The 13496-nt window shown below is 38.9% G+C and overlaps 1 protein-coding gene across 1 annotated transcript in view; it reads left to right on the plus strand.

Moving 5' to 3' along the window:
• Positions 1 to 13496, plus strand: part of COL15A1 (collagen type XV alpha 1 chain) — a 117592-nt gene that overhangs the window by 37905 nt on the left and 66191 nt on the right. Inside the window, exons 3-9 of the mRNA XM_038127659.1 lie at positions 982 to 1529; positions 4604 to 4678; positions 5095 to 5187; positions 7532 to 7658; positions 8930 to 9048; positions 11751 to 11879; positions 12461 to 12487. Of these exons, the coding sequence (XP_037983587.1) occupies positions 982 to 1529; positions 4604 to 4678; positions 5095 to 5187; positions 7532 to 7658; positions 8930 to 9048; positions 11751 to 11879; positions 12461 to 12487 (1118 nt within the window). The remainder of the gene's footprint in view (positions 1 to 981; positions 1530 to 4603; positions 4679 to 5094; positions 5188 to 7531; positions 7659 to 8929; positions 9049 to 11750; positions 11880 to 12460; positions 12488 to 13496) is intronic.

The raw sequence follows: 13496 nt of genomic DNA on the forward strand, positions 1-13496 counted from the left end.
GTGGTGTTCAGATGAACTGTCATACCTTTTCCTTTATTGATCCATTTGCATTTATTCAGCCTATATAGCTGTTATAGTCACAGATAACTGAGTAAATTTAGAAATTGAAAGAGAATTTCTGTATAGATTCAGATCTGAATTAGTCACTATGATTAAAAATGTTATCTTGTCTTGCTTGCTTTTACTTCTTAGAAGAAGAAAATTGGTAGTTGTGTTTCTGGTATGTTGCTAGAGTGTGCCTCCCCAAGGTTCTAGTTAAAATTGGGTGCAGATACTTAGCTATTGTCATTGCTCCTTCATTACCTAATAGGAGTTGTCTCTCTGGGCATGTTTGGCAGAGATACATAATTCTGCCTTTTTGCTGAAGTGTAAACACTCTCCTTTCAAAACTGTGTTTTGGTTGCTGAACAGTATTTGTTATGTATGCAGTGCAATTTAAGAGATAAATGTGAAAATAGGGCATAAATAAAATCTAACCTCTGTTGTAGACATAGGTAACTGCAAGGGATAAAGCAAACCCACTGTAAATTTTTATCCTTTTTTGTGAAACTGTGTCATGCTGTTTGTAGAGAAATATTGCTGGTTTTTTGAGAAAAAAGGATCTCGATATATTTAAGAAATCAAATGTTGCTAGTTTTCCACTGAATTCACTATGCAAGCACATTCAGCATTTTTTGCAGTTTATGGACAGCTGAAGTAAATATGTGTTGCAGGAAATACTTGTTGCCATTCAATTTCACCAAATGTTTACCTGTGCCTTCCTTTAGCATATCAGTAATCTTGGTTAGTCAAAGGACAAATAATGGCGTGGGTACATAGCAAGATGTGTTTAAGCACTACCTGGACTGTGGCCTGAAGTATCAGAAGTATGTGCCTGGTATAACAACACTGCATTTCATTTTTTCAGGCCTTTCTTAAATCATGTAAGTCAAATGGGCCATGTACCTCAAGGACAAATAACACTTTTTTTCTCATGTACAGAACGAGGCTCGAAAGGACACCTTGACCTCACGGAGTTAATCGGAGTCCCTCTTCCTCCTTCTGTCTACTTTGTCACGGGCTATGGAGGGTTCCCAGCTTACAGCTTTGGTCCAGATTCCAACATCGGCCGGCTGACCAGTGCTATCATACCATCGCCTTTCTACAGAGATTTTGCTATTGTGGTTACCGTGAAACCAAACAGTGATCGTGGAGGAGTGCTCTTTGCAATAACAGATGCCTTCCAGAAGACAATCTACCTAGGACTGAGGATTTCACCAGTTGATGACAGCACCCAGAGGATAATCATGTACTACACAGAGCCTGGATCCCATATCTCCCGAGAGGCTGCTTCCTTTAAAGTGCCAGTGATGACTAACAGGTGGAATAAATTTACAGTGACTGTTGAGGGAAATGATATTGCTTTGTTCATGGACTGTGAAGAGTATCAGAGGCTTCAGTTTCAAAGGCCTGCTCGAACCTTGGTATTTGAATCTGGCTCTGGCATATTTGTTGGTAATGCAGGAGCCACAGGACTGGAAAAGTTCACAGTAAGTGCTGTCTGATAAATTCACATGCCTCAGTGTTTAATGCATGTACTCCCTACCCAAGAAGTCCTGCTTAATGTGGTTATATCCCAAGTGAGAGTCAAATCATACAGCTTGTATTTTCCATACCTAGCTAGGGTTTGGACAGTGAAGTTATATAACCTCTGGTTTAATATACAAACATTCTGAGAGCCTCAGAATTTTATTAATAGTCCAGATATTAAGCCAGATCTTTGGTTTGAATATTAGAAATTTAAAAGTAAATATGTCACATAATTTTTCATGGACTTTCTAAGAAGGGCAGATTTCACAGAAATATTTTTTTTTAATTTCTGAGAATACTTTACTGTAAAGCCAATGATTAAAATTCTTATTAGTTAGGTGTTCATATGCAAGATCATAAGGAAAATTATGTCATCAAAGGTACAGATAGTTGGAAGGTAATGGTGTATTTTTACAATTTGTCATTTGAAGCTTATCAGGTGCTTTAGGAAATAGAACGCACCAAAACCACTACTACAAGGCTCCCAAGCCTTCTTAGATTGAGTGCAAGCATCCTTTCTGCTTCATCCTGACTGAAATTCTCAGCCACTGAGAGCAGACACTATGTGTGAGATCAACTCTGTCAAATGGAAAGGAAAATGTCACACTTTGTCTGTCCTGTTTTTGTACTTCCTGTACTTCAGAACTTGTACTGTGTTTTGTGAGATTAATGTCACCTCTAAATTAGTCAAGCAGCAGCACAAAACAGAGTGGATCCTTTCAGACCCTTTCAGAACCTTTCAGAATACGACCTGACACCCTGTTGGTCAGGGTGTTGGTAGCAGTCCAATTAAATGGTGGCTGCAGTCTTCCTGGAGTGACAGATGTGGTTCTGTTGAAGCAGTGGCTCTGTAGGAGAGTGTAGTTTTCCTCTGAAGATCCAGTGCTGGTACATGGGCCTGGTCTTCCTCTGGGAATCCAGTGGAAAAGTCTGTCCTGGTGTCCCAAAATCTCAGATTACATCCAGGTAGGAATGCTTGGCTCCTCCCTCTGGGCGGAGCATCTCACAGTGGGATGATGTAGTTTTATCCATCATGCAGTGAGATTTAATGGCCCATTAACAGAAGATCTCTCCCTGGAGGGAGGATTGGTTGTGGAAGAGATAAAGAAAAACTGCCCAATTAACAGAAGATAACTGCCATGCCTCTAACAGATGGCAAAAGAATACACACCTCCACCCACATCTTCCAGCCCAGGATATTATCCCACTTGGAAAACACATGTGATGATCATTTGCTGAGATGATCACCAATAAATCTGTAAATATGATGACAGAAATGCATGGTGGATGACACTGTAATGCATTTCCACAAAAACAGGCTGTTCTGTATGTTGTATTGAGTACATAAATTTCAGCCAATACTCTGAGTGCTTCATTAGTAGTAATTGTGACTTGTAGTCTAGGTTCCCGTGCCTTTATTTCTTCTTGCATTGTATGTCACAATTGCTTTTGAGTAGAAAAACTAAATTCTTGAACCTCACTCAAACTCTGTTTCTATGCCAACAACTGTTTACATTAATTGCCCAAAACAGAAACAAATCGTAGCAGATTGTGCAAATTAATAGTTGCCCTGGCTAATGGGAATTCATGTGTCTAAGGCTGTGGTTGTCAGACACAAAAGGACATGACTGTCATCAGTTTTATTGAAACCAAAGGAAAATCTAGCCCTGATGCTTGTAAAGAAAAGTAGAAACCAGGCAACAACCAACTATAGCTGAATCAGTGGTGATGCCAGATGCTGCAAACCAGTTTTCACATGGAAGGCAGCAGCAGCTACAAGACCCAGAGAGGTAGTAAATATCACATACCTACCACCCCTCTCATGCAGACTGGTCCATGATTTTCCTAGCTGGAGGAACTGGCTAGCAGTGACACTTGGGAAACACTAGAGCTCTCCATTTTGCTTTCTTTATCATCCAGGGCCACAGATTAGAGCAAGAGGAAAAAAATGTGTCTTCCAAATGTGATTCACTTGTACTGTGAAAAAAAAGATCACTTCTGGGAGACTGCATAATTGGTTGTGCCTCCTTTCATGTATGATTTTTCAGTGAACTGTTCAGTCAGTCTGACATCATTCAATATCTGAATGATATGATATGTCAATATCTGACATCATATCAATATCTGAGTTGCCCATTAAGTTTCGAGAGAAATAGCATGTTGAGACTTACAGAGCTATTGGCTCAGAAGACCAGAAAACTCAGGAGGCACCAAGTGCATGAGTTTCATAGTTTTCAAAGGCAGATAAATTAGAGAATTTTTAAAGATAGAATCAAAAATTTTATACTTTTCTAAAATATTCTAGGTTGTGTGTTATATGTAAACAGGTTCTCAACTTGAATATCTATCTTTGTGCCCTATTGTGGGCATCATGTCTAACTCTGTGAGATCTTGTAATGAGGAAACATCCACCACATTTCTTAAAGCACTTTGAGTCTTTGCAGAAGCAATAGTTAAATGTTTTAAATCAAATTGTTACTGCTCCTTCAGCATGTCGGACTGAGGAGTACAGTTTGTGACTCTGAAAGAAAAAACATTTATTATCAGAAAATCCATCTCCTTTATTTCCACTGTGGAAAGTTTTAAACTGGTTTCCTCCTGACTCATTTAATCACTTATAGGTATTCCCTTCATGGTTTTCACATGCCACTTCCGGAGCTGCAGTGCACTCCTTTCCTAAAAAACCCAGAGTTTTTGACAGTGAGTAGGACATAATCCAGGACTAGATTCTTCAGCTGGGGCACTAACAATGCAGTGTGGTGACCATAGTGTCATTGGGACATGACAGTCATTACATTCTGGCAGCTTCCGTTTGCTCTACATTTTGTAAAAGAAAAATTTGTGAACATATTTATATCTTAAATTTGGATTACTATCATAAAATTTTATACTTTAGACGATTTTCCAAGTAAATCAGAACACAATTTGGTGTATTTTGTTACTTTGTTTAATTCTCACCCCTCCACCCTCATTCCCCTTCACACATGCTACTTAAAATATTACTTCCTTTAAATGTTTTTGGTGTTCCATCTAGGGCTCGATTCAACATCTGACAATCAAATCTGACCCAAGGGCTGCTGAAGATCATTGTGAAGATGATGACCCTTATGTAAGTATTCTTACAAACACTACCTCAGTGCCTCAGAGATTTCAAAGTAAATTTCCATTTGACATCTTTCAAAACACTAAATGTGGATTTTTTTTTTCTTGGAAACATTGTATCATGCTTAAAACAATCTGTGGGTTGTATTTTGTTTCCTGTACAACCCCCAAACCTATTTTTTCAAAAAGTATCATTTTGTTTTGTCTAAAAAAGCTTTCAGGAAATAAACTATGGCTTTTATTTTTCTGAAGGGTCATTTTCATGGAATGCTGTAAGTACTGAAATAAGTTAACATCATAATGACACTGAGGCTTCACCAGCCAAAAAAAGGAGTATTTTTCTGCATTTAAATAGCCAATTCCTTGGAGTATGTTTTTCCCTGACTTTTATGATCTTCCTCCCAATAATTGGGTCTTGCACAGGCTTCAGGGGACAGCAGTGGCAATGGCAGCATTCAAGAACATGACAGCTCTGAAGCACAAGAAGCTCTTGCACCTTCTCATCTTCCCATAAGGGTAAATTTATTTGATTTATCTACATTAAAATTCTGTTTTAATATTACTTTTTTAAGGGTGGGTTCTGGATTTGATGAATAGCTTTCATATTTGGCAATTTCCAAAGGCTCCCATGAGAACAATGTGCACCCATCCATGAGAATGATGGCACAGTGCCAGATAAAAAATCTGGTCTATTTGATAATAATCAGCAACCAGATCTTGGGAAGAGTATAATACAAGATTGGGAAAATATATGTGACACTTCCTGGGAACACACTTACTCTGCACAAATTTTTATCTCAGGAAATGCATGCACCAAGACTATATGTGGTTAGAACTCAGCTGAGTTATTAATCCTTGAATTTCTTGCTTTGTTGTTTGGGTTTTTTTTAACACATGAGAATTTTACCACCCTCTGATTCCTGCTGCATAATTCCTCAGCTAATTTAATGGCATGTTTTGTGAAGGACGTGCACCTTTTTCTTGCCCTTCTGAACATGCTGACTGCAGCTCTCATTTGGTGGTTAATTGACTGGATAACAGAGTAAATAGCTGTTTCTTACCATTTTTAGAGATTTCCAACACATTGTGTTCTCCTCACTTTTTGTACCAGGCTTAAATATTCTAGTCCATTCCTCACCATGAAGCTTTCCGTGCTGCTTGTGTCAAGCATTCTTTTTTTAAATACAAGTTCTCATTGGTTCCTTTAGAGAAAATCAGTTGTTTTTAGAGAAATGTCTTCACAGAAACTACGCTCACATTTGTCTGATATTGTACACACTTCAGCTATTTCACTATTGAATCTTACAGAACCCATGGGCAAATAATTTTTGGTTGTGATGTCCTGTCATTCACTTACTGCGTTTCCAACCCTTTTCATACAAAGACTTCTGTTTTAGTCATATCCACTGCTGAGTTTTCCAAGAATATTTTTCTGCAGGAATTTTAGCTCTTCCAGGGTCTACATGAATAGAAGAAAACCGGTTTTTTTTTTTCCCCTATTATAGACTTCAAGTTCTCTGATCACTCTTTTTATAACTTTATTAAGTATTTACCCAGACTTCTGCTCCTGATGTGTTTAAATAAAATTTTATTAATTTTTTACCTTTTACATATAGCTCACTAAACTCATTTTGGCCTGCCTTGTGCTTTGTGCAGAATCACAGACTAGTTGCATTTGAAAGGGACCTTTGAAAATTGCCCTGTCCAATTCCCTTTCCAAAACAGAGCCAAATACAGCAGGCTGCTCAGTAAGCAGGTTGTTCAGTGCCAGTTGGTTTTTGGATTTCTTCAAGAATGGAGACTCCACAGCCTCTGTGTTTCAATGCAGGTTCTTTTCTGACATAGAGCCTGAATTTCTTGTATTTCAATGTGTGTCCATTGTCTCTTTTCCCTTCACTGGCTACAGAGAAGGATCTGGTCTGTCTTCTTTACTCCCTCTCATGAAGATCTTCTACGCATTGATAAGATACTTCTGAGGCTTCTTGAGACAGTCCTTCCTCTCTCATCTTTCTCCAAGTGATCAAAAGACAGGCAGCTGGCCCCAACTGGTACTGCTGCATGGGGTAATTCCTCATTGGATAAAGGATTTGCACTTTACTTTTCCTGAATTTTTGCAGCCAGGTTGGGTTTTTCCAAATGGCAGCAAAATCACCCCAGTGTTTGACGACTCCTCTGCATTTTACATCACACCACAATATTTAATCCAGGAAATCTAACTGTGTCTGACTTTTTCTTATTTGGATAAAACTGTAGCTAATTCAGGAAATATGTCTAGCTTCTCTATCCAGAAAAATATACATTCTTTTAGCTATTGTTTTTAGCTTCTGTTTAAGAATCTTCATAATTACTGCACTATTCAAAATTACACACAGCAATAGTAGAATTTTTGGCTTTTATTCCTCGTTATGAAAGATGTGATTCAATCCCAGCTGGCCACCAAGCACCACACAGCCATTTCCTCATTGCCCCACCAGTGGGACGGGCATAGAATTGGAAGAGAAGTCAGAAAACTCATGGGTTGAAATAAAGACACTTTAGTAGGTAAAGCAATACTAAGCTGGAATGAACCAAGCTGGAATGAACCAAGCCAAAGGTCCTACCTGAAAATACAGATCCGACAAGTGTCCATTGCCTGTGGTTTCCTCCCTCTCTATGGGTTTCTCAAGTGTATATCCCTTCCTTTGGAGGAATGGAGTCCAAAGGTACTACACTATTTTTTTTCTCAGAATTCTGGTTTGCTTCACAGATGTGGTAGTTCCGATTGCTGTGCTTTGAGGAAGGTAATTTAGTGATTCTTCCTCTAAAACATGTGATAAGCCTTCACTCTAAACCGTTCTTTGGGATTTTTTTTTTTTTTTAGCCTGAAGATACATTGGCTGAGCCAGTGGAAGCCCCCCCAACCATACTGGCTTATTTGGAAGAGAATGATTTCTCTGGGAATCACAGATCAGAAGAAACCTCAGAAGCAGCTAAATTTAAAGAACAAGGCACTGCCTCAAGTTTTGGGGCTTTTTGTGGGGGGGGGGGGGGGGGGCGGGGAGGGGTTCATTTACATTCTCTGGTTTTGAGTCTGTCATTTCCCTGTGTATGGAAAGCCACTGTCATATTTTGGGTGCTGCCAGGAAAGACAAATCCTATGGTTTTGGCCATCCTGTGTGCTAGAAAACAATTAGCACATCAAACAGTTGGTCTTTGAAAGTGCAGTCTGTTAAACTGCAATTTGTTAATAGCAGCAAAGGTAAGTGGTAGCAACTACAAGCACTGCTCAAAACATCTCAATTTTCCCTCCATATAGGGGCTTATCTCAAACTCATTGTTGTTAAACATGCAGAGAATGGATTCACCCTTCTGTAGTGTGGAAGTTTCAGTTACAGAGTTGTAGTTAATATTTTAAAATTAAAAAAAATACTTGGATAAAACTAAGAAACTGACCTGAGGAGCTGCTGCTGTGACAATCTTAAAAAAAAAAAAAAAGTTAGGCAAAGGGAATGAAAGGAGAAAAATCCTCTTCATCAGCTCAGGTTGGTGAGAAGCATGGCACCCCTTGAGTCATACCTCTGCAAACAGTCCTGCTGGCTCTAAAACCACATGGTGCCTTTAAAAGGGATTTAAGATGGATATTTATTTGACGACTTGGTACAGTAAAGCACAGCCTTTCAGTAAAACTGAATCCTGACAAGGAATAAACAACCATTTTCTACTTCTGTTGCCTGCAAAGAATGTGAATGTGCCTAATGCACCAGTGGGGTGTTCTGGATGAAAGTGTAGACAGCAAAGCAATGACAGCAAGGCATAATGCAGTGATGAATCCTGTTCTCCACTGCTAGGACAACCTCAGGACACTCCTAAAAAACAAGAAAAAAAGCTAAATATATTAATAAAGCCAAAGACAATGTTGCTATTTTAACTCCACACAAACTTCAGATGGTACCTGTTGTAATTAACTCTCATTTTTTTGTGTTACATGGATGGTTAATAGGCAACCGTTAGACTAGAGCTTGAGGAAAACATGATGATGCAATACAGTTCTTGACATTAAAATAGACATGTTTTGTAATTTTACTCTCACCTTTCTCTTTTTTTCTTTTCTTTTAAAATTTTCGGAGTTGTAAAATGAATAATATTAATCTTTGGAATGTATTTTAGTCATAATCTGAATAGTATCCTTTTCCATAAAACTAGCAGCATCTGTCTCTGATAAATATCTCTGAGCAGGTTTTGTTTTGCTCCCTCATTGATAAGTGATTATTTTATTTAGATTTAGCTGTCATGGAAACTGGACAAGGCAACAGTGAGTCTACCACTGTCACACAGAAAATGTTAAAAGAAGAAGATGGCTCTGGTGCTGGTGTTTTGCCGGGAATAAGCAGAGAGGAGGTCTGTATTACAGGTGGATCGTATGCATAATCTTTTAGTCCCAAGAACAGGAAAATCTGGCCTTTGAAAAATACGGCATTTGTAAGGCAATATATAACCTGAATTCTGTGTGATTCTACAAATTAGAATTACATAGGTCACCCATTTGGAATCCTGTGAGCTACTGGAATACTTGCCCTATTTTTTGGTATGTTTCAAAATAATCATCTGGCCATACATTTTTTATTGATTAACATTCCTACTTCAACAACCACCACAGATTTTTCTAAGCAAAAAGTAAATAATGACGTTTCCTTCCTCTTGCCTTGAGACTCCTACATCAAAAGTTTATTCTTTTTATTGCTTGAAACTACAGTCGTGACAGCTTCTTTTTGCCAGTAAACACACTGTATCATAAATGACAGAGATTTAGAATAAAATTTCCACATTGTGTGTGTTTAGTTCAAGTGTTTAATGCTGCTCCTTGCAGAGTCTTCTTGCATTCTTGTGTTTACTATGGTAAAATATAGCAAGTGGTGAAACATTAAGTTAAGGATCGTCCATTGGAGCTGACATAAAGATGTTTTAGTATTTGTTGGAGAGCTTCCAAATATAATTCCTCTAACATTTTCATGCCCGCATTCACATATTTTTAAAGCAGCAATTCTAATATTAGTTTATATAAATAAATAGATAAACCAAATATCAGATGAACTATCACCATATTTTTCTTCTTTTTTTTCATTTTGGGCCATTTTTTCTAAATAAAAATTCAGTCTTGATTTAGGAATTGTGCCACATTAAGCTGAAATCTGTTGTGACAAGTGGTTTTGCTACTTACTGATCTTTCTAAGTTTTCATTAACTTTATTTCAATTTCTACATATTTTTCATTACACAGATACCCAAGATGATTATATATTTTAATAATGACCAATCATTTAGAAAATAATAATTTTAAAGAGTTGTTACTGCCACTTCTCTCTCAGTTTTTGCTTCATTTCATGCTATTAATCACTGCCTAATGCTCCAATCTCTCACTTTGCAAGGCCTCCTGTTCTTCAGGAGCGCCAGCAGCACCTCCCAGTTTGGAATCATCAGCAAACTTGCTAATGGTGCATTCAAACCTGCATCCAGATCACCTAGAAATATATTGAACAGAACCAACCCTAGAATGGAGCCCTGAGGAGCACTCCTGGTGACCAGTCACCAGCCAGATGTGGCCCTGTTCACCGCAACCCCTGAGCTCTGCCTTCCAGCATGATCTTCACCCAGCACACCATGAACTCACTCATCCCAGAGTTGGAAAATTTGCCCCAAAGGATGCTGTGATGGACAGCATCAAAAACTTTACAAAAACCTGGGAAATTACATCCACCTATGTCTCTTCATTCTTCACCACAGAAAGATAGCAAATTAGTTAAACAGGACTTTTGCTTTGTGAACCCAGGCTGAGTGTTCTTGATAAGTGCAATGTTCTTTAAATGCTTTTCAGTGGTACTCAGTATAATCTTCTCCTTAATCTAGCCTGAGTTTAGGCTGACAGATCTGTAGTTCTGGGTCTTCCCTTACGCCCTTTTCGTAGACTGGAATAACACCGATTTCTTCACATCAAGAGGAGCCTGCCCAGACTCTCAAGATCTTTGGCAGATGATTGAGAGGAGTCCTGCCATACCATCTGCTACCTCCTTCAGTACTCTAATGCTGAATCAAGAATCTTGTTATCTCGTTCAGGCTATGATCTCTACCCACAGTTTAACTAAATAAATTCCTTTCCAACACTTTTCCAGATGGAAAAAAATCTGAAATTAGTCCAGATTTAAAAAAAAAATATTCCTGGTCTTTGGGACCTTTGGCAAAACCCAGAAAAGTCTTTTAAAAAATCATCTTACAGTTCTTTCACTGAAAGCTGTCATCCTGTTAACTTGAAAATGCTTTGAGAGTTATTATATTTCATCCCTCCTAGTTTCATTAGCTGCTAATGGAACTCAAAATATTTCATTGGTGTTTTAAAATGTGAGTAAATTCTAGTGTTTCTTTCAAAATATAATACTGACTTACATGTTTTGTTCTGTATACTGGTTTTTCATTTAAATATGTATTAATGTCCAAGCTTCATTCCTGGAAGGTTTTATTTTGTTCCTGGAATATTTGAATTATCCCTTTTGTTGTTATTACTTTCTCTTGACCAAAGAGAAAGTAATTTTAGTCTTTCTGTAGTCTGTTTTCACTCTTTGTTATCATTGTTTCATCTTCTTTTTAACCACTATGTTACTTTTTAACCAATATGTAACCCTCCTTTGTTAGAGTCATGGATCTTGGGGAAGTTGGCTAAAACGCTCCAAAACATGTCTATCTTAGCTCTTGCAATTTTTTCCCTGGCAGACTGAGTATGTGAAAACTGTACCCACACTATTGACTTAGACTGTGCAGGTTTATGTGGATATGAAATTACATCATGGTCATTTGCATCTAGGTAGCCTAATTGCTCAGAGAGCAATTTATTTGTAGGTGCATGAATGATCTCTAACATGGATTGCCTTTGCTGAATGGAATTTATGGTTTGTATGGTGCCAGTCAGGTTCTGACTGCATTGAACAAAGCAAAGGCTGGAGGAGAAAATGAAGGGGGGGGGGGGGGGGGGGGGCGACAGGACGGGACTAGAGAGAGAAACTGGGAGAGTAATACAACACGTTTTTCATATTTCACATTTTAATTACTCAGAGCCAGAAAGGTCAGGAAGTAGAGGACGGGTCCACAGAGTCTCTAGGAGGGTCAGGAATAGAAGATGTGGAAAATAAAGATCAAGGACCTCCTTCATCTCCAGGGAAACTTGGGCAGCTTGGTAGGCCTGTGAGTATTTTCTCTCTGTTCAAAGAAAACATGTATTTTAGAAAGGGTAATAGTGATCCATCACACATGCATGGAGAGCTGGAATTGCACAGCCTTGCACACTGTCACCAGTTACACTTCTACAAGATGGGTTTTAGCCCAGCAGCTCAGGAGGATCCTGCTTGTACTGCGCACATGCCAGGTGCAGGGGCCTGGTGACAACCATCAGAAAGCAAAGGCAAACAGCTGCTATGACAACATACAAATGTTCTCAGAGCAGCAATTCCACCAACTCCTTGGGCAGTACTGCTGCACCCACCCAGCCGTCACGTTGAGTCTGTACAAAGGTGTGGAACTCACAGGCCTCCTTCAGTGGCTTCTCTATATCCAGGATATTCCACACTTCAAATCCTTGTGAACCATCTGCACAAGATCCATGAGATTAAAGAGAGGTGAAAGACATCCAACTGTGTTTGATGTAGTTCTGGTCTGTCATTTTGTCACTGCATGGCACATCACAATTTAATTAATTGCTTTTCTCTTTTGTTACTTCTATGTTACAGTGTTTTATTTATCTTTCTAATGAAGATTTTCTATTTTAGGACATTCCTGCTAAAAATGGGTTTCCTGTAAGTACTTTTTTTATATCTATTTTGTTTAACTGAATTAATAATAACACAACATTTTTATGAGTCTCTGCTACCTTGAGGCTTAAGCAGCGAAGTGTTTTCTTTGTCTCCTCTCTTTAGAAAACAGTTCTGGTGTCGTAGTTTACATCTGCAGGTTGTCATGAGAGCAAAATTCAGATTTCTAAGAGAAATTTATGATTTCCCAGTTACAAAGAAAATAAGAGGCATGGCATGACATAAGCAGCTGCACCAGGAATTCAGCTCTGGCGAGGCTGGCTTTTTTTGCAGAGAGGAATTTCAAAAAGGGGACATACTCAGACCCTTTCTAGAGGGGTGCTTCATTGACCCTCCATAGACACATGCTTCCATGTTGCCTGCTCCTAACCTAAGCTGCCATTAACTTTTTAGTAATTGAGGGTACTTTTGAGTTAATTGAAATGTACCTCTCACCCTTTTAATCTTGTGCAGTAATTCAATTGCATCTTCTGTTCATCATTCCTGCTTTCCTTTCTGTGACTTCCTCTACTTTACCCTTCTCTGTCATATTTGCTGTCCTCTTCCTGGGGTGCTCCTTCCTGGCTTCTCCAGATAACTCCCACCCCTGGGTCACTCCACCACAAGCTGCTGATAGCCTGCACATGCACCCTCTGTGTGAGGTATTGCCCAGCAAAGCACACAAAAACAAACCCGTAGCTGTCACATTCCATGCACCTCTCAGCAGCTGCTCTGTACCTGTCCTCCACTGATGTTCTGCTGCCTGGCTTTGTTACCTCTCTCATTTGTTTGTTGCTGCCACTTTGTGCATCCTTTCCTCTCCAGGACCTTACCACCCAGAGGCCATCACCATTCCGTGCCTGCTCCTCTTTTTCTATTCTAAAATGTGCCACTGCTGGGAGCTTCCTGACCCTTCCTGCCCCCTGCAACTGAACCTCAAATGAAACTAGTGTGTTTTAAGATATTAAAAAAGTAGTTCAGTGGTCATTCATGGGGTCCATTATTGAGCTCCTTC

Source organism: Motacilla alba, chromosome 2, assembly GCF_015832195.1.
Source record: "Motacilla alba alba isolate MOTALB_02 chromosome 2, Motacilla_alba_V1.0_pri, whole genome shotgun sequence".
In the NCBI taxonomy this organism is placed as follows: domain Eukaryota; kingdom Metazoa; phylum Chordata; class Aves; order Passeriformes; family Motacillidae; genus Motacilla; species Motacilla alba.